At 35.6% G+C, this 22903-nt stretch overlaps 1 protein-coding gene across 7 annotated transcripts in view; it reads right to left on the reverse strand.

Annotated features, from left to right (window-relative positions):
* LOC150096318 (protein FAM149A-like) overlaps positions 1-22903 on the reverse strand; it is a 257920-nt gene that overhangs the window by 127248 nt on the left and 107769 nt on the right. For all 7 annotated transcript variants that reach the window (XM_090409191.1, XM_090409193.1, XM_090409188.1 and 4 more), the window contains 2 exons: positions 13891-14010; positions 286-501 (listed from right to left, as the gene is read on the reverse strand). In XM_090409191.1, coding sequence (XP_090265317.1) covers positions 286-501; positions 13891-14010 — 336 coding nt within the window. The remainder of the gene's footprint in view (positions 1-285; positions 502-13890; positions 14011-22903) is intronic.

Raw genomic sequence — 22903 nt, forward strand, 5'->3', positions numbered from 1 at the left:
TATTATCACATTACTTACTTAAGCCTAAATTATTAAAACTCGAGTTTTAATAATATTTACAATTTTAGGAGCTCAAATTTCATAATACACAAAATATGGAACAAGGTAACTCAAGGCCATGAAACGAATTAAATAACTGATTCCTATTAGGAAGCAACAAACATAGTACACAACTAAAGCTATTTATCTATCTTTTTTTTAAAGAAGATAATAATAAGGCAATAAAATCTGTATTATAAACCAATTCATAATACTGTCAATTTCAAAATATATATAATATCATACCTTCTACATGAAGCAAACAGTTCTTCATAATTTCCATGCACTTCTATAAGCTCTTCTGTACATTCATTGAAGTCATCTGGTATTTCTATAGATTCAGTATCTTTGCTTTGGTCTTCAGAGTAATCATTTTTTGGCATCCTACACTCCTGTGAAAGGCACTGTTTATTATTTGTGGATAAGTCATGAACAAATATTTGCCTTCCATTTACCTGAAGCCTTTAAAAACAAAGAAAATATCTGCTAGTTAACTAACTCAAAAACAGAATATTTTTATACTTTTCATTATTTTCATCATCACTGAATTTTTAGAAATAAAATTTCTGATTCTTCAAAAAGTATGCTGAGTGGCATTTATGAAGATTAACTAGCAATTACTGAAAAATGTAGATGCAAGAAATTAATAAAAATTTCATTAATAAATATTTCAATCTGAATCTAACAGATCATGTTAGATTTCAGGGAGACCTTTGAAGAAAATGCCTTAAACTGTGCCCCACATAAACCTGCTATCTGGCTATGCTACATAGATGATGTAGCATAGCCAGATAGTGGATGTAGCCATAGATGTAGGTGTTTTTTGTGCTCTGAAGATGCTGGATAGAATACCAGCGAAATATCAGATAAGTTAATCAATAGTTATTTTTTATCAGTCTGTGTTCTCATCTATACTGTTAAAATTAATCAACATGTATGACAAACACATAAGCCTTCCCACACATAGATGATGTGTTCTCTATTTGGCCATATGGCCCACAATCAACATCCCAGGATCCAGTTTACCTTAGAAAAGGAAAACAACAAGTCTTCCATTCCCAGACACTCTGTTTCATGCCAGCCTGATGGATTCCTGGTATTCTACATTTACAGAAAACCTCCACACACACACACACACACACACACACTGGTATATACATTCACAAGACGTCACTCCCTTCCAACAATATGGGATTATAAAAACTCTATATAACAGGGCAAAATTAATCAGTTCTGATAGCAATGCCCTAATCACTGAACTTGACCATATTCTCGACACTTCCTTGGTTAATCATTAAAATTAAAATATTAAAACCCTGCAACTAACCTCCTTCTGCACTTCCCCTCCTTCAGAGCAGAGATTTCACAAAATCTATCACCATTCCTATATCCATGGGGCATCTGAAAAATTAACAAAAATTCTAAGGAAAGACAACCATACAACCACTTACAGACCTCATAAAAAGTGGCATCCCTTATACGATTCACCAAAGACCAGCTACATTCCCTAGACCTACCAGGTTCTTTGTAGTTGCAAACTGTCTTACTATAGCCAATATTAGAATTTCCAAAAACAAGGACTACAACCGATTCCACCATTAGAGCCACTCTGGACTTGCTGACCATGCTTTGGATACTCACCACAGGATATGCTGGAAGAAGGTCACTCTATTGCATGGCAGCAAATACAAATATGAGAAGCTATTCCTTGAATCTGCCTCAGTCCTTAGAAACTTTCCAAACTTCAACAAATTTGGGTGCATGAAACTATCCCAAATTTGGGAAGCAATTATCCTCAGATCTTCAGTGCAATGACCAAGATCACCCAATTTAGCCCATTAGGGGGATGTCATTTAGGATGCTAGATCCAACTTTGGTTGCCTTTCTTCAGTCTCATTTGCCTATTATTAGTGATTGCATGCACATATCACTGTTTTGTGATCCCTGACGATAGCAATGTAACAAATATAGGAAAGTATTAATTATTAATTAAAGTTATTATAATTAATATCTAGTGTACGTTGTTATTTCCTGAAAAATAACAGTTACGAATAGCCTACATAAAGGCTGTCTACCAGACTAATGAAGAATGTCAGGTTATACTGTTTATTTTAATAAAATCATATTTCTATCTAGAAACATGTGATCTCTATATTGAAATGAAATGAAGATTTTTACTAAACCACAAAAATGCTCTAAATAATTTAGTGTTTTGTTCTGGCATTGTAATACCATTAAAATAAGTTATGAATAATCTCCAAGACCTAAGCTGTCAATAACGTTTTGAAATAAAGTTAAAGATATTATTATATGATAGAATATGATAGTATATATGGCATCTCTGTCTCTCTCAAAAATAATACAACTTGAGAATTCAATATTATCAATCACTACAAAGAGAGCAATTTCCACACACATATTTCCTGAAGATTTCAACTTTTTCTGTCAACTTAAAAAGGATTGATGTGAGATTTATTTTGCCTTTATAAGTGCAGATGAAGGGGAAGAAAAGGAAAAATTTTGTGAAACATGTTATTATTATTATTAAGAAAGATGTCCAGTGAGTGAGGGACTTACATACTACATGCACTAGCTATCATACTTGTTCTTGGATGCATTCGCACTGCTTGCAATTCAACATCCAATGGCAATCCACTCCAATCATGCACCACTCTATGAGAGAAAAATCTAGATCTCACTCCCTTCTTGGCAGTATTCATCTTCGTCTTGTCCTTTTCCCAACTCCGTAAAATGAAAAATTCCATCTAATGAAATCCTGTATGACCCATTCAGAAGTTTGTAAGTCTCAATCATATCACCTCTCTTTCTTTAGTGTCTGCAGTCTACAAATTCTAAATATGTCTTCATAATCAGTATTCCAACAATTCTGATATCATTTTTGACACTCTCCTTTGCACTTTCTTCACTGTATCAGAATCGCCACGGAAACCAGACCAGTGCGCAATAGTCCAAGTGAAGTCTTATCAAGGCCTTGTAAAGAGGCAAAATGGCATCCTTATACAGGGTGTTCGGGATAAATTTGACAGTTTCGTAAGGAAAAAGAAAATCTTCTTTGTATCTATTAAATTTAATGAATTGACAAAAAAACATTACAGGCAGAGTTAATTACAATACTATCAACAAGATTTACCCAAAATAACCACCATTAGCATCGATCACAGCTTCAATTTTGCTTCGGAACCTCGAACAAGCTGATGCTACAGTCTCCCTGGGAAGGGCCGCAAAAACTGTTTTAATTTTATCCATTAACTGGGCTTTTGTATTACTGGAAGTGCGATTGGTGTCTTTTTCAACTGCGCCCCATACAAAATAATCCATGGGGTTAAGGTCTGGGGAGTTTGGAGGCCAAACATTTGGACTGGTGAAGTCGTAGAAATTTTCAGACAACCATTTTTGACTTTTCCCAGAGGTGTGGCAAGGGGCCGAATCCTGCTGCCATACATACGGCCTACCATTGGCTACCCTTGTTATCCAGGGCTTGACTACAGTTAGCAACTCCACGAACAAAGCCCGAATTCCAATGCCAGGGTTCTTCAACACCTGTTCCTGCAGATTTGCGAGGAATTCTGCTGTACGAACGCAATCAGATCGTCTGCTAGGGATCTTTCTTCTTGCTACATCCTCGTAGTCACCATTGCAAGTCTCTAGTTCATGCCTGATTGTTTTTACTGTATTCAGGGAGCATTGGGCAGCAGTCGTAATATCCTTATTTTGATGGCGGGCACGAATCATCATGATACAAGTTATTCTCTTCCATGATTCAGGTGGGTTCCAGCTAACCATCCTTTCTGACATCTTGTATATGAATGAAGAAGGGTCCAAACTTTTAAATGAAGAGAAGTGTGTGTTAATACATGTAACTTACGGAAAAATATAATTAATTATAAATATGTCAAATTTATCCCGAACACCCTGTATTTAAATGTCAAAGTTCGTTTCAACTTATTTGCAATTTTTGCTACATCGTCCCCAAACTTCAACTTCCTATCTACTAATGCTACACAAAAATCCTTAGCCTGATCAGATTCTTCTAGCATAATCCCACCAATATAATACAACATTGGATATCTAATCACATCTAAGTGTATTACTTTACATTTACTGACATCTATTTTTCCATGTCCACAATTCCAGCCTATCCAAATCATTCTGCAAGTACTGCATATCAGCAGTATTCCAGATTACCCTACCAATCTTTGCATCATCAGCAAATAGCTGCATGTTGCCCGCCAAATCCTTTCCAATGTTATTAATGTATAGATTGAATGCAGTGGACTGATCCTTGTAATGTGCCACTGGTTACTTGAAATCTTGAAGACTGACACACTGATATCTGTCAGTCAGCCATCCTCTTATCCATACTAATATTTTATAATCCAAACCAGTATTCTCCATTTATGCAACAGTCTTCCAAGCTGTATTCTGTCAAAAGCCTTAGCAAAATCCAAAAGTATCATGGTGTATCCATTCTCATTCCCATTGTCTAGTTTAATGGTAACATTAAACTAGACCCATACTGTTCATTGCCGTAAAGATTCTCTGTACAAACCCTAATGAACTTTTTCAAAATCTTAACCACCATTCCTGATATACTGATTGGTTGATAGTTGGATACATCAGTCTTTGCACTACCTTTCTGCAATGGGATTACTATACATTCTTTCCACTCCTGCAGAATCTTCCATGTTCTGAGACTCAAATTATATAGTCTGGTTAAAGGAATAGCCAGAACATTATTTTAGCACTTGTGCTGATATCTCATCAGTCCTTATTGTTGAATTCTTATTCAATTTTTGCATCAGTTCTAATACCTCCTCATACATCTGAGTTTCTTCATCCACTGTTATCTCTTCAGTGAATGAAGAAACTCACACACCTGAGTTTCTTCATCCAGTGAAGAGATAGCAGTGAACTCAATGTTGCACACACCAGGTTAATAGCTTTTAGCAAAATTGGCACTCATTAGTTGAACAACCTCTTCTGCATTCAGTAAAATTATTCATTCATATTCATTCTTTCTTTTTTTCATAGCATATCGATGGAATTCTTTGAAGTTATCTTTAGCTTGTAGATCCAATTTCTTTTCATACTCAGACTTATCTTTCCGTACAACAGTTATGACTCTTCTGGCCTGTTTATAATTTTCATAATAGACATCATCCTTATGCACACAATATTTCTCCCACATCATCCTTTTCTTATGAATCTCTTGCTTGTTAAGATTACACATCCATTTGAATCCTATCCTATTTATTCTTTAAACCCTTGAGACACATTCTGATACTGCATCATTTAAATGCTTCGCATACATTGTCAATATTCTTTCCATTCAGCAACTGATATCATATGATACTGTAATCGCTCAGTTGAGGGCATAGTTAACTGAATATACAAATTAAATGCCACAATCATAAAGCAGCAGATATAGCTCTAAGAAGCCAACTCAAGTAACTTTGGCCAATAAGCTTAACACAAATGAGAAGATGGGGAGACAAATTAGATGCATATATATATATATATCTGATCCACATGCAAAAGGCCACAAGACCTATAGCAGATTTGTGCCATGTCTGAGCAAGAGGAATAGAAGAGAGGTAGAATATGGAATGAAAGAGGAGGCAGTGAAGTTGGTTCGGTGAGTTTCACGATGGACTGCAAAATGGTGTTGATTAGCTGTGGCTCTTGTTTCAATGATTTTGGAGATTGAGGTTTTTAACAATTGAGGAATAATAGTGGCCATTGAGCAGAGTACTGTCCATGAAAGTATCTGTAGAAGAGGCACAAAGCAGAAACTGAATGTCTATGAGAGAGGGATTGAAGTGGGTATGTGAGAGAGGGATTGTTAATTAGCTGGACTTCCCTCTTCTGGATAAAATCAAGCAATCTTAGAAAGGATTTTGGTGCACCATCCCAAATATAGGATCAGTATTCCATGGCTGGGTGGATTTGGGATTTGTATAGAGTTAGCAGCTGTAGAGATGTGAAGTAGTGTCTTGTGTGAAAAAGTACACCAAGTTTTTTGGCAGTTGCAGAAGCTATAGTTGAAATGTAGTTGTGCCAGGAACAATCAGAGGTGCAGGTCAGTCCAAGAAGGGAAATCTGATCATGTTTGGATAACTCAGTATTACTGAAGGTGAGGGGGGGGGATATGAGCTCTTTTTTGCAAGAGATCAGGCAGGACTGAGTCAGCTGACTGTCACAGGAGGAAACATCATTATAATGAACTCACTCGCTCAATATAGCAAACTATGGGACATTTTGAGACAATTAACTAAGATCACAACTTTACAATATTTCAATTAAAACCTAATATACAATCCAGTGTTTTGTTTTGCATGAGAGAGAGGTGCAAATGAAATTGGATCACATGCATTTTAATATTTGGAACTTTTAAAAAATAAAGCAAAACTTGCTGTAAAAAAAAAGTATTTTATGTGGATAACTATTGTGCGACAAAAACACTTTTAAATGAAAAGCCAAACGGCTATTTTTTTCTGGCGAGGTTGATATAAGTTAAGGGGATAAAAATCCCTTATTGTTTTTCAGCCAGTAAGCGAAACTGAGATCGAAAACTACAATCTGTAACGTTTCATGCCGACGAACTGTCAGCGTATCCAAGCGTAAGTGACCACTTGGTAGTGCCACACCACGGCAACTCGTTGCAAAGGTGGAGCAAGCTTACTCACTGTTCTTGATATTTTCTCATAATTTAAAACACACAGCTCTTAAGAGATGTAGTACTGCTTTACATTATGAGGAGAGGTCACTACCCAGACCGGTTTCAACCTTTTTTTGAGGTCTCATCAGTGAGTAGCTAGACCTAAAATATCAGAGTTTAAGTGAAGAAAACTTACATACTTTTGCTATACGATTGCCTGAAAGGTGTGTCACTATATTATATTATAACATAGTATAACTAAGATGAAAAGCCAAACGGCTATTTTTTTTCTGGCGAGGTTGATATAAGTTAAGGGGATAAAAATCCCTTATTGTTTTTCAGCCAGTAAGCGAAACTGAGATTGAAAACTACGATCTGTAACGTTTCATGCCGACGAACTGTCAGCGTATCCAAGCGTAAGTGACCACTTACGGTCACTTATGGTATAGCAAAAGTATGCAAGTTTTCTTCACTTAAACTCTGATATTTTAGGTCTAGCTACTCACTGATGAGACCTCAAAAAAAGGTTGAAACCGGTCTGGGTAGTGACCTCTTCTCATAATGTAAAACAGTACTACATCTCTTAAGAGCTGTGTGTTTTACATTATGAGAAAATATCAAGAACAGTGAGGGATCTTGCTCCACCTTTGCAACGAGTTGCCGTGGTGTGGCACTACCAAGTGGTTAATATGAAGAATACGCATGTAAGTTGGCATAACTAAATAAATTTATATAACAATAACAACAAAAATTTTCAATCTAGCATCAACAACGTTCTCATTACAAATTTTAAATAAAACACACAAAAAAGAGACAACTACAAGACTGAACAATGAAATTATGTGAGTTATGTGCAAAGAAGAGAAGAATATAATCTAAAATGCATTACAGTCCTAACTGTATAATTTTAAAACAAGAGATATTATTAAATCTTTATAAAAACCTATTGTGCATGTTGGGATATATAGAGAACTATTTCCATTAAGAAGGATAGATTTAGTAGATCATTTTTGTTCATATTTGGTCAGTGAAGCAAGGTTTCATAAATTTCTTTGTATAAACATTCTAAGATAGAACTGCATTTATGAAGAAACTTAAGACATATTTCAAAAAATTCTTACATCCAGTAGTTATAGCATACTCTGCAAGTCTAGACTAATTTATTATGCCAAACAGTCCAGATCCACCAGTATGCTGAAGTTTGATAACCCATAATGGCAAGGAATTTGATAAACAACAGGGTAGGATAAAGGCAGAAATTCCTTTGCAGAACCTAAAAAGGCAGAAATCACAAGATTTCTGTTTTCAACCTATCCTGGGGAAGAAATGAGCAAGGAAGGCTGTTTCAAAGAACAGAGGCAGATGAAATGAAACAGAAGAAGTTGATTTTATAAGTTTGAAGGTGGATGATAATCATATGTTGACCAGCAGCTGCTCTTGTTCTTACAGTTTTGGAATGATAGTGGCCAATCATTCCAAATTTATGAAAAATTCAGCAAACAATGACTATGAGATAACTTTCACAGGAGGCATGAGGCAGAAACTGAACATCTGTGGGAGAGGGAATGAAATGATTATTATCATTAATATCTGACTATCATGGCATCAAGGACTCATCATCATCGGCGATTTATATGCTCTCATGCAAAAAGATTATCAAACTGTGCCTCAAACCCATTTAAGTTTCCACACTTTCAGAATACATTGCAATGCATTCCACTCATGAATCACTCTCCATGCAAAGAAACTGCTTCTCACTCCTCTACTTACACCCTCCTTATACAGATTCGGGATACCCTCTAGTTCTACCCTTGCTTCCCTCTACTTTATGAAAAATCTCTTCCACATTAATCTGGTAACAACACCTCACAAACTTACATGTCTCAATCATATCCCCTCTTCTTCTATTTGCAAGGCTCAGTAAGTTGCATTCCCTCAATCTCTTCTTATATCTGACATTCCATAGACCTAAAACTAACTTAGTAAACTTTCTCTGGGCCTTATCCAATACATCCCCCCCCCCCAAAATCAGATGACCAACCAAATCATGTGCATAGTAGTCCATATGTGGCCTGATCAAAGTCTTATACAAGGGAACAACCATGTCTTTGCTCCTGCATGTTAATGTCCTTCTCACTACTGCCATAATCCACTGGAATGTTCTTACAAATTCAGCAATGTGACCCCTGAGCTTCAAGTCTCTGTCCACCATCATTCCCAGATCTCTCATCTCCTCCACTTCCTTCAAAATTTCTCCATTAATTATATATACTCTGTATCCCAACCTTGCGCTGTGCAACATTAAACTGGTAGCTCCATTCATTTGTCCACTCACACAGTCTATTCAGATTTTCCTGCAAGGCCACAATGTCTGCACATCTCCAGTTAAGCTACTTCCCATGTTATTAATGCACAAGTTAAACAATAATGGTCCAAAAACAGATTCCTGTGGCACTCCACTAGTGACATTCCTCTTTTGGGATACCACTCCTCCAGACACAAATTGCTGATACCAGTCTGACAGTCAATGCAACTTACTAGTCAGTTATCTAATCCCATCTGTTTTAATTTAGCTACTTGTGGCAGTCTATCAAAGGCCTTTGTAAAATCCAAGTACACCACCATATATGCATCTCCTTTATCAAGTTAATTTGTCACCTTGTTGTAATATGTAAGCAGATTGTTCAAACATGACCTCCACTAACAAACTCATGCTAACCATCATAAAGAATACTGCTATTATGAGATGAAAAACCTCTGAGTTTTCAGGAGGGAAAAAATGCTTTGTTTTATAAAACAACGTATCACATATTTGAAGGATGACATAAAGTAGGGATACCCAACTTATGATCCGCTAATGATTTTCATATGATCCTTGAGAATTTATTGAGAAATCAATTTGAAAATATTTATTTACATAAAGTTAAACTATTAAAGCCATGATTATACAACCATATGCAATTGTTTAAGTTCTCACATACGAGGGTGGTCTGAAATATTCTCGGCCTCGACCATAGATGGCAACACTATTGGCAAGATTTTATTTTTCTAAGTTGGTACATCTGTCATAAGCATCCATGTGAAATTGCAAGTCATTCTATCAAGTAGTATATTTTATACAGCTGTCTGAATCATAAGTGTTGTCTGTATACCTTGAAATGGATAAAATTGAGTATCATGCAGTTATAAAATTCTTTATAAAAGAAGGTTTAATGCCAAAAGAAAAGAAATTCATTCGAAGTTCATAAAAGTTTATGGGCACTCTTCTCCTTCAATTTTGGCAATTAAGAAATGGGCTGCCAAGTTTAAACGTGGTCATACCAGCCTTGAAGATGATCCACATGAAGGACGTCCAAAAAGTGTAACAACACACCAGAAATCATTGATCAAGTGCATGATAGGGTATTGGATGACAGGTGAATCAAAGTGCATGAAATTGCTGAGACTATAGGCATTTCAAAAGAATGTGTAGGATACATTTTGCATGAAGAATTGCAAATGAAAAAGCTTTGCACAAGATGGGATGCGTTTGCTCACAGGCAGATCAAAAACGCACTCACATGAAAATCTCTGAAGAGTGCTTGGAGCATTTTAACAAGAATAAAAACTGATTTTGTGCATCGATTTATTACTATGAATGAGACTTGGATTCACCATCACACAGGAATCCAAACAGCAGACAAAACAGTGGACAGAAGCTGGTTGTTCAGCGCCAAAGAAGCAAAGTCGGTTCTATCAGCAGGAAAGATCTTGGCATCAGTGTTTTGGGATGCTAAAGGGATTTTGTTTATTAATTATCTTGAAAATGGTAAAACAATAACTGGGGAATATTATTCCGATCTTTTAACCAGACTAGACAAAAAAATTCCTAAGCAAAGACCTGGTTTGCAGAAGAAAAAAATTATCTTTCATCAGGACAATGCACCTGCCCATAAAGGTGTTTTGGCAATGGGAAAATTAAGGGATCTGCACTATTAATTGTTAGAACATCCACCCTATTCCCAAGATTTGGCTCCCTCTGACTTCTACCTCTTCCCAAAACCAAAACTCTTCCTCACTGGTCAGTGTTTTTCTTTGAATCAAGAGGTGATTGCAGCTGTAGAGAAATAGGATGAAATGGGCTGCCGAGTTTAAACATGGTCATACCAGTCTTGAAGATGATCCACATGAAGGACGTCCAAAAAGTGTAACAACACCATTTTGCAGATCTTTCTGAGAACCACTACAGAGATGAGATAATGGTGCTGGAATAAATGTATTAGTCTTAAGGGAGATTATGTTGAAAAATAAAATTAATTTATAATTTATTAATTATAAATTTATAATTAATAAAATTATAAATTTATAATTTATTAATTATAAATTTATAATTAATAAAATTATAAATTTATAATTTATTAATTATACATTTATAATTAATAAAATTATAAATATTCGTTTATTCATTGTTAGGCCAAGAACTTTTCAGACCACCATCGTACAGTGTTAAATATACAAGCACACCAGTGGCGGTGCGTGCCATTTCGGTTAGGTGTGCTGTTGTGTGGGTTATGCAACCAGCGCTATAAATTTCACGTCAATTTTACCGTATGCATGGGCGTGCATCAGGAGAAAATTTAATGGGGGGGATGGAGGGGGCAAAGCTTGGAGACAAATAATTACATCAATAAATGTCTTTTAGCATTTTTTTATGTAATTATTTGTCGATGTAAATTATAAATATATTATTTTAATTTTACATCGATTTTAATGATCTTTAAATCTTGGAAAAAAAAAGTATTCAGAATTAATACAGTTATTAGCACAATTTCATATATAAAAAAATTGACTGGCGCATAATTTATTAAAAATCAACTAATTAATTAATCCCAAAATCCTAAATTAAATTATTTCAGTTTAAAAGTAAAAAAAAAATCATAAAACTAACAAGTAAAATAATATTAAATTATATACCCTTATCTTTTAAAAATGTATTTTTCTGTTTAAATTTGTTTCACTATAAATTTGCAATTCGCACTTCACTCAGTGACTCACTAGACACAGAGTTCAAACAAACTGGTCTCTGTTCACAACAGTAATGAGCATTTCTTTCACAAATCAGAAAAGTATGAACCAAAAACAGGAACACGTGTTTTATTGCTGTAATAAAACACATGTTCTATGGCTACCCTGCCATGGGCCAAAACAGGCCATCCCATATTAAAATTTTAAGACAGACAAAGCGTCCGAGGGTCAAGGGTGTAAGATTACATATTTTAATCACTTTTACGATTATAGTTTGGAATTTTTTACTCAATCCTGGGAGAAGTGCCCCATTCCCCCCCCTCTGCGAATGCCCATGACTGTGTGATTACATTTTAATCGATGTATGAAAGTTTTGAGAGTGCATAGTGCATCAGCGCTCATCTTAATTGATCCAATGCAATTAATTGCACGATAACTTTGAATACTTCTGCATAGAGTGTGGGAACAATCTGTTTGTTTTAGGATTTATTAGAAAACAACAATGAAGATGAATGCTATATTTGGTTGGTATATTTGAAATACTCAAAGATGAAAATATGTGAGCCATCATTTATAAGATATGTAAGAACTTGTGTGAGTAGAAACATTTTCATTAATGGTAAATGAGTTATTAATAATTATCATTTGTGATATGTGCGTCCTATAAGTTGCTGGGTAGAGCAAATAGCACGATCCTATAAAGTCTAAACAGGAATAAGTGAATTTATGATGGCATAATTAAAAAAAAAAAAAAACTTATGAAGAGAGAGAGAGTATTGCAGGAATAAATATGGTTTGATGGAGCAGCAAATCATCTCATAAAATTTGTTGCATAATCTATGTGTATTTCTCTGGTTTGTGTATATTTCGCTCCATTTTCCAAGAATTTTATTTTGTTTACCCAGACTCAGTATACATAACATCCAATCATTATCGGAATTATCCACACTTTCAGGAATTCTACATTCATTCGTTTTTTTTATTTTAGTATCAGCAGTTCTTCTGTCTTATCAATCTCACATATGCTGGTATTTTGTTGGAGATCAACAATGTCTTATGATACACAGAATATTCATTTTTATTCAGGAATAGATATTTTTTTACTGTCTGTTGTTTCCAAAGACTAGCACTCAACTCATGACAAGTGACAACATTCAATTGGATTGGTTGATGCAATAAACAATCACAGCCACTAGGTGCTGGGTGAGCTCAAAATGTTAGCTCCCCCAGCCTCGCCTTCTCAGCAGTTTAAAAATACTAAAACGTTAAGAATTTGGCCGGCTGCACCCTCTTTACATCTTTTCAAAGAGCTCAAAGGTGTATGTATTTTGAAAGCACACCCGGGCTATTAACACGAATGTGATGCAATGTTTGTGCATCAAAAAGCGCCCTCTTCATGAAGCACTAATGCTTTATTATCCCTTGTGAAGAGGACAATGAGGCATTAGTATATTGTGTTCAATTTTAGGAATTGCCTGAATTTTGCAAACAATTGGGGGAGAGTCTTTAACTGGAATAAATGCAAAAATATAATATCAGTGATATTAATATTTCGTGGATGAGCACTGCACACCTAGCGCACCCTGAATAATCATCTCTGAAGCACACTGACAAATTGCTGAATTGTACAGCACTTATATTTTATGCTAATTTACATCTCATTATATTTGTGAGCAAATATAATAAGAGTATTTTCATATGAGAAAATTTAATTTTCTCATATGAAAATGAAACAAGATATTATATGATAGCATTTATTGCAAACTGGTGCATGATCTTTGAAATCCCAGGTTAAGTTTTTTAAGCAAACATGCAACACAAAATTCCACTTACTGTATTTTTTTTGACACGACAGCAGCAAATTGATTTTACATAGTTAAATTTTAACATCTTTTTAATAAAACTTTTTTAATCAATTTAGTTTTTTATTTAACTATATCCTCTCTACCCAAATCTGGATAAGGATGACATGGTCCTGATAATTTTCAAACACCAGCCTTGATTTAGTCTTTTTTCTTTTTTAATAATTTTCTTTTTCATCCTTGATTGGTTATGGATACAGATTTTTCTAGGAGCCGCTAACACTGACAACTAACTGAGCATATCATGAAAAGTATAAAAAATTAAATTTTAAAAATAAGAACCAAAAATAAGAACTTGATTCATACTCAAGGGATTTAGAATCTTCATTAATACTTCCATGACAGCCTTTAAATCCTTTCTTGGGAATAGTTGGAAAAAACGTAATGCTATCATCTACAGGTGGAATAACTTGATGGCCAACAATCCTAAAAATAAATAAATAAATAATTACTTTTAATTATAATATCTCACATAATGCACTAATCCTTTATTGGTGTGTTCAGATTTCATTGTTCAAAGCAAAGGAGAGAGATCTTTTTCTCCCGGAAACTTGGGTTTTTTCATCCCACATACAGACAAACTGGCCTTCAGAACACATACAATTTACAGATTTACAAAATTTACAATTTACAGATTTACAAAAAATACTATTGTTGGTGATGATGGATGGTAGATGGCATTGATGGTAGTAGTGGACACAGTGAGATGTATGTAGCGAAGTAGAGTAGAGTGCCCTCCCATGATGAGTCATTGGACTCCAGGAGGTGTCATGTAATAATAATAATGATAATATATTTTGACATGCTTACAAGTGATAACAATTGTGAAACAAATCCCTTCAAGTTAATATAACGTGTTACAGGAAGAATCTTTGAAATTCAGAGGGTGATAGGGCTGACTGTATTTAATTGAAAAGATGCTAGCTAAGTTATGAGCATGTTCACATCCACTTCATTTGTAGTTTTTATAACAGCAATGCAAGAAACACACAGATTTTCTGACCATACTGTCCATAACTGAAAACTCTTTATTGATGTACAACTAATACCTGAGGGGTGCTGGACCATTTGATGCTGTATTTAAACATGATATTAAGCGGCATGTTTTCAAAGAATGTGCTTAAAGCAGTACAAATGCAGCTGGAATAAGCTTGCAAATATTTAAAATGATTATTTGTGGACATTAACGGTAAGGAGCATTTATATATGTAGATTTGCAAAAAAAAGTGTAGCACCTTAGAGAGGCAGACTGTGAGCTGTGAGTGAACTTTTGCTACTGAGTATTTGCAAATCTTGATGCATGCAGGTACACCACACTTCATTCACCAATGTTTATTTTGAGATGGAATGAAGAATACTTCTGGTGAGCATTTACAGGTTAGTGAGAATCATCATATAAAGTTAAATTTCCAACATGGAAACCAAGTAATCACACCGTAAGTGTTCAGTGATAATCTCATTTCAGAAACATATTTAACTTTGTGCAGAATGAGTTGCTATGCCCAGTAGAGAATGTTCCTTTTAAAACTTTCAGATGTTCAAAGAGGATGTCAACATATTCCTCCTTTCTCCTTATCCACTTGCAACCTTTTGTGTGTGTGTGTTGGGGTGTGGGGTAGGGGTCAGGTTTCATCTCATTTTCCCTTTCATGTCAGGCTCAATAGCCTATCAAGCCAGTAACTTAGCTTCTTATAAACCTAATACTACATATGCTAGTGTGTTAATACATTACATGCATGCTTCTGGCTAGTTTGCCTGTTTTGCAGGATGAAAAACCTGAGTTTCTGAGAGTAGGAAACCTTTCCATCTCTGTATGAGACCAGCTAACTCACCTTCAGATGAAAAGTCCTGATAAAGGTTCGTTTCATCCTGGGTTCAATTCCCGTCAGTGACATGATGGTCTCTTTCGAGTAAATGTGAGTTAGCCAGTCTCATAAGGAGATAGGGGTTTTTTCACCCGGAAACAAGGGTTTTTCACCCCCCCCCCATCAGAACAATCCATGTGTGTTCATGGGACAAATCAGCCCCATGAACACACATGGATTACAGTCATGGATACTTCCCCAGCCATATGCCGGTCCTGAGCCTGGATAAAATTGGGGGGGGTTGCAGAAAGCAATGGTGAACTACCATGTAAAAAATCTCACCAGGAATACTTTGTGGCAAAGCCTACAAAGTCACCTATGGTTGGAATTAATGAAATGGAAATCAGTTCAGTTCAGACAGGATTTGAACCCAGATCTTTCCAACCAAAGGGCTTTGTCTATACCAGGGGTCGGCAAACTTTTGAGACGGAAGAGCCAAACCTGTCCCTCACAACAATTTAAAAATCATTCGAGAGCCATAAATATATTTTTACAAATAAGGAAAATTTAAAGTAATATTATAGTAAATTTATAGCAATATATAACAAGTTATAATATTAATTATATCTTTATTAAATGAAGAAAAAAAATCACACAAAAAATTGCTCTCATTGGTTTTAATCAGTGTGAGCAATGAGCTTGCATTTCCTTAGAAAGTTTCTGTATGTCCGGTTTATAACTAGTTGTTTTTAATTTAAGGCACAATTCCAAGTTGGCATCATTAATTTTGTTCCTCAATTTACATTTAATGAAAATTACGTTAGAAAACAATTGCTCACATAAATATGTAGACCCGAAGATACTGAGAACACCAAATGCAAATTGTTTCAACTCATATGAGTCCGGAAGACTATTCCAAGTATTGAAAATCATCGAGTCTGCCTTCTGTAGTTCTTTTATAGCAGTCTGCTTGCGCTGTGAAATCAGATTGCATTTTTCTTTTTCCAGTTCTTCTATTTCAGTACCAAGACGTTACAAATTTTGAGCTCCATAAGTCTTTGCTTGTCAAGTCCAGCAATGGTATTTCAAAATTAACTATGTCAATATCAAATGGAGAAAAATTTAATTCGTTCACATTGGCATTGAGAGGATTTGTAATAAAAGCTAGAGTCACTTTATTATTTCTGAATTCTTCCTCAAACCTTTGAAGAAAAGATTCTCTCATGTTTAAAACTGCTGTCTTGAAATAATCTTTGTTAATGAGGGCATTGTTTTCTTGGTGATATTGAGACAAGTTTGGGAAATGAACTAAAGTTCCCCTGTATCTTCAGCGAACAGAATCAATTTCTTTTCAAACGAAATAACTTCCTCTAGCATTGAAAAAGGAGTATTTCCCTTGCCTTGTAATTTATGATTGAGCTGATTCAGTTGTGATGTAACGTCCACCATAAAGTACAATTTTTGCAACCACTGATCTTCTGTTAATTCTGGATATTAAACATCCTTGTTGTCGAGGAATAGTTTGATTTCATTTATGCAAGATGCAAAACGCTTTAACATGTCGCCTCTGGAAAGCCATCAAACCCTGTTGTACTAGAGATCTAAATACTCTCCATTTCACTTAGCAACTCTTTAAATTGTCGATGGTTAAGTCTCCTTGCTACAATATTGTTGGTAATCTTAATTACCAATTCCATAATTTTACCAATTTCTTCTGTAAATGTAAATGTTTGTGCAGAAAGTGCTTCCTGGGGGAGTATACAATGGAAAGTAATCACTTCATGATTAATTTTTCCTTTTAAAATTGAAACAAAACCCTTTTTTGTTCCCATCATACTTTTTTGCACCATTGGTTGCAATTGACACAATTTTATTGAGTGGGATATGATTTTTTTCCATGCATTCAAGGACAGCATTTGCTATGTCCTCTCCACACGTTTGGCCCTTGAGTGGCAATAATCCCGGAAGTTCTTCTCCCGGACCCTCAGATGATACATACCACACAAAAAGAGAAATTTGGGCTGTGTCCTTGATGTCGCAAGACTCATCTACTGCAATTGATAAAGCTGAAGCTAATTTAACACCTTCGACTTGTTGGTTGGTCAACATTTGAGGACATAGTGACTGTCCTATCTGCTACTGTTTTGGCAGATAATGGTATGCTTTTAATTTTATTTAAAATCTCTGCTTTGTTTTTGAAATCCCGAAAAAGTTCTTCAGATGCATTAACAAAACATTTCATGTATTCATTACCTGTGAATGGTTTTCCTCTCTTAGCAATCTCTTGAACTCACTACGAAGCTTGCAATATTAAAATCATTGGCAGACTCTCTCCAATAATTAAATACAGAACTTGATTTTTGAAGTTCTTCAACTGCTCTCTTTCTCGTGTCACCAACAGGACATTTTCTGGAAAATGTGACATGTTTTGTCGTGAAGTGTCTCTCCAAATTTGACTTTTTGTTGTGCGCCAGTTTTTCTTGGCAAATAAGACAGGTTGGAAGGCCATCTGAGTTCGAGATGAACGCAAAAGATTCAGTCCATTCGGTTTTAAAGCCACGATGCTCATCTGTTGTTTTTCTTAGTTTTTTCTTCGTAGCCATGTTGAAAAGTACCCTAAACAATATATATTATTTAATACGTTATATAAATACATTATATAAAAAGACAACAAAAAGAACTAAATGATTATTCAAAATAATAAATGACAATAATTCGAAAATATAATAAAAATAAATCTCACCAGTAACACGTTTTATTGTAACAGTTGCACATGAAATTAAACACGCCTAGGTAAATCGCGATCGTAATAAATATAAAACCAATATTATATATATATATATATATATATATATATATATATATATATATATATATATATATATATATATACACAGCAATCATACCATTACTGCACTTAACGCATTCTTTAAAACAGGCACATTAATCGAAAACGCACTAATCGAATATAATAACCTATGGGAAAAAGTATAATTTGTTCCTCAAATGTCTTTTTTTACCCTTGATTTTTTTATAAAAAATTAAAGAATGTCTCAGGGCCAAGTTAAAGGAAAACTATGAAGCTGAAAGACAATAAAACATATTCAAAATACAAAACTATTATTCTGGCCGGCATTCTGTTTCTTTTTTTGCAAACAACTGCCTCTTCTGCAAATTTTCCTGCTTCTCTCTTCACAAGGGTCAGTCTTTAAGCATTGCTGCTTAAAAGTTTCGGTTGCACAAAAATATTTTAAATTTGTTTCTGTGAAATCTCTTTGGGCTTGTCAGTGATTAAATTTTCTTCATATTCTTCGGGATCTTCCCACTGTGCATCTAAATTTAGCAGGTTAGAATCACTCAGTTTCTCAGAATGAGATTTAATTAACTTAGATTCATTTGAAAAGCCTCTAATATCATTTGTGCAATGTGCAAGAATGTGCTTCCAAATGGATTGCATATTGCTAGCAGTAATTTCATTCGACTTTGCGACTTTATAACCAGGTTGAGATTTCTCTGATTTGGCCAGAAAAGTCTTGGAAGGCATTGGCTTCCAAAAAGAAGGCCAGTTTCATCGACATTAAATATTTGTTGGTCACAATAGCCCTCTTCTTATACAATTTTCTTTAAATCTCTGGATAATTTGTGGCCACCTCCTTATCGGCACTTGCAGCTTCGCCTGTGATTAGAACATTATGTAGGCTATTTCTCAAACCACCCAGCACTGACGTGGAATTCTTCTTTTCTATCATTGATAGCCCTTTCTATCAAGGTTGCAAAGACACTTGATGCTTTTGATCTAATAAAGACTAAAGTTAGTTCTTAGCAGGATCCGTTTTTGGTTACAATCTTCGATCTATGTAGAAAGAAGTCTCTCTAATTCAATCATTATGATACTTTGATTTTGAGTTTTAGTAGTAAGACTTATACGTTGGTTAGACATAACTGGTAATTAATTTACGGAATTAACAACGCATATAAAGTATATTAATTAAAGATAACTTTAATGAATCACTTCTATATTTCGGCAATGTCACATTGCCATCTTCAGGAACATAAAGATATGGTATGTGCACTAAGGAACTAACAAAGCAAATGAGGAAGAAAGTAAGAAACTAATTTTGTTCCTAAAGTCCTAATGGTGCCCTCTTGTGGGCTAATTTGGTAGTCTTGGCAGTTGGGCTGAAGTTCTCATAATGAGTCTCCCAACTTTGGGGCAGTTTCATGCACCCAAATTTGTTGAGGTTAGGAATGTTTTTTAGAGCTGCTGAAGATTCTTTGAATAATCTTTCGTATTTAAACTTGCTGCGATGGATTATTTTTGTTTTCTTCCAACGAATTTTATGGTGGGTATCTAAGGCATGGTCTGCCAGCCCAGAGCGGCTGTACTGGTGAAACCGGATGTAGTCTTGGTGTTCTGAAATCCTGATATTTGTTGTTCTGCCTGTTTGGCCAAAGTAGGACAATTTGCAGCTGCAAGGGACCTGGTATACACCAGGTAGGTCTAGGGGAAGTGGTTGGTCTTTGGTAGAGCGGATAAGGGATGCCAACTTTTTATATGGTCTGTAACAGGAAGTAAGGTCATATTTTTTGAGGATATTAGTTATTTTTTCAGAGGTGCCCTGGATGTAGGGGATAGTGATAGACTTGGTGTAGTCTTTATTGTGGAGGGGGGAGGTATTTAAAGCCTGAAGCACTCACTGCACTTTCACGTGGTCACAATTTCACCCTAGCTCCTAAAAGGATACCTGCTGAAGAAATCATGATCCAAATAGAGCATGGAATTCGCAACCTGCCTAACCATATCGCCAACAACATGAGACTGGATGTAGTCGGTGTTCTCACTAAAGCCAAACCTCCAAAATCCAACTTATCCAAAAACGAATATACAGCCCTACAAGAATTAAAAAACAACAAAAAAATAGTAATCACCAAAGCTGATAAGGGAAGCGCCACTGTGGTACTCAATCAAAAAGACTACAAAGGTAAGCTAAATTCTTTAATACGAGACCGTACTACTTACCTCCCCATTGAATATAATCCGACCAGCTCTCAGATTAGAACTATCCACAGACTCCTTAAGAAAGTCACTTCTTGGCCTGTGGAAGTCACCAACAAACTTAAACCTTATAACTCTAGACCCCCCCCCCCCGATTATATGGACTCCCAAAAATACATAAACAAAATGTGCCATTGCGTCCCATAGTGGATGGCATTGATTCCCCCACATATAAATTAGCCAAACATTTAGCCAAAACGCTCACACACTACACTGGCAACACACCATCACACATAAAAAACTCAGCCCACTTTAAAGCCAGTATAGAAAACCTCGCACTCCAACACACTGACATAATGGTCGGTTTTGACGTCCCCTCCCTATTCACTAATGTCCCACTCAAAGAAACCCTTGAGCTCATCCAAGCCAAGTTTCCTCCTGATATCTCAGCCCTATTTCAGCTCACAATGAACTCAGGCTATTTCGTTTGGCAAGGAAAGTTCTACAAACAGATAGAGGGGACAGCCATGGGTTCACCACTTTCCCCACCCTTGGCCAATTTCTTTATGGAGACATTTGAAGAGAAAGCCTTAAACTCCACCCCACAAAAACCCACTATTTGGCTTCGTTATGTGGATGATGTGTTTGCTATTTGGCCACCTGGCTCAGACACACTCCACTCCTTTCTAACACACTTAAACAACCAACATCCCAGAGTCCAGTTCACCTTAGAAAAAGAGGAAAACAACACCCTCCCCTTCCTAGACACTTTAATCACCCACCAGCTTGATGGATCTTGTGTTTTCTCTGTTTACAGAAAACCCACCCACACTGGCAGATACATTCACCAGCAATCCCCCCCCCCCCCCTCACAACAATATGGGGTGATAAAAACACTATATAACAGGGCAAAATTAATCTGCTCAGATGACAAGGCCCTGACTATGGAACTAAACCACATCCTCAACACTTTCTTATCCAATGGCTATAACCCCAAAAAAATCCAAAAAATACTAAAACCTGTAAACCACAACCCCCCTCCCCCCCCTCCACAATAAAGACTACACCAAGTCTATCACTATCCCCTACATCCAGGGCACCTCTGAAAAAATAACTAATATCCTCAAAAAATATGACCTTACTTCCTGTTACAGACCATATAAAAAGTTGGCATCCCTTATCCGCTCTACCAAAGACCAACCACTTCCCCTAGACCTACCTGGTGTATACCAGGTCCCTTACAGCTGCAAATTGTCCTACTTTGGCCAAACAGGCAGAACAACAAATATCAGGATTTCAGAACACCAAGACTACATCCGGTTTCACCAGTACAGCCGCTCTGGGCTGGCAGACCATGCCTTAGATACCCACCATAAAATTCGTTGGAAGAAAACAAAAATAATCCATCGCAGCAAGTTTAAATACGAAAGATTATTCAAAGAATCTTCAGCAGCTCTAAAAAACGTTCCTAACCTCAACAAATTTGGGTGCATGAAACTGCCCCAAATTTGGGAGACTCATTATGAGAACTTCAGCCCAACTGCCAAGACTACCAAATTAGCCCGCAAGAGGGCACCATTAGGACTTTAGGAACAAAATTAGTTTCTTACTTTCTTCCTCATTTGCTTTGTTAGTTCCTTAGTACACATACCATATCTTTATGTTCCTGAAGATGGCAATGTGACATTGCCGAAATATAGAAGTGATTCATTAAAGTTATCTTTAATTAATATACTTTATATGCGTTGTTAATTCCGTAAATTAATTACCAGTTTGATTTTGAGTGCATGCACGGTGAACTTTAATCAGCCTTACTTTTCTCTTTGTATTCAGCAGCTTTGTTTAATATTGCTCTTGTAGTTGATTCACCCATTTTTGTGTTCTTGTCTTATCTTTGCTCTGGACTCGCCATGTTCACTTTCTTTATTATTTCAAGTTTTTCTTCCATGAGATTACTTTTCGAATCATTTTCACACTTTCACTTTTTTGCTCACTAATTCTTTTACTCAGGATGAAAGGTTGGGAAAATACGTTAAAATAATAACAAAAAATGTAAAGAAAATAATTGCAAAGGAGGCACGAGATATGATCAGGAAAATGCTATGTAATTAGCAGACGACATAAATTTTGATGGTAAAAATTTGAAACATAGAGTACATGGTAGTATGCCATTAAAAATAACTTTGTAAAATGTTTTAAATCAGTAACTACATTATTTCATTCTGGTGAGTGATTTTTTTAAAATAGTCAGCCATAAAAAATGTACAGATAGAAAATTTTTAAAATCTGTAACATTTATTTTTAAGATGTATATAGGCATACTAATCAAATTTCGGTATCGAAATTCACTAATCGCACAAATCTAAAATGTACTAATCAGGGGCGCATTAATCGAGGGATTACTGCATATATATATGACAGAATGATCAATGACTCGGTTAACATACATAGTTTTATGAAAAAATTGAATGACTAGAACCGAGATTTAATTAAAAAGGTTTTAATATAAACACACTAC

Source organism: Typopeltis vanoorti, chromosome 19, assembly GCF_054136105.1.
Source record: "Typopeltis vanoorti isolate ZY-2024b chromosome 19, IOZ_Tvanoo_1.0, whole genome shotgun sequence".
Taxonomy (NCBI): domain Eukaryota; kingdom Metazoa; phylum Arthropoda; class Arachnida; order Uropygi; family Thelyphonidae; genus Typopeltis; species Typopeltis vanoorti.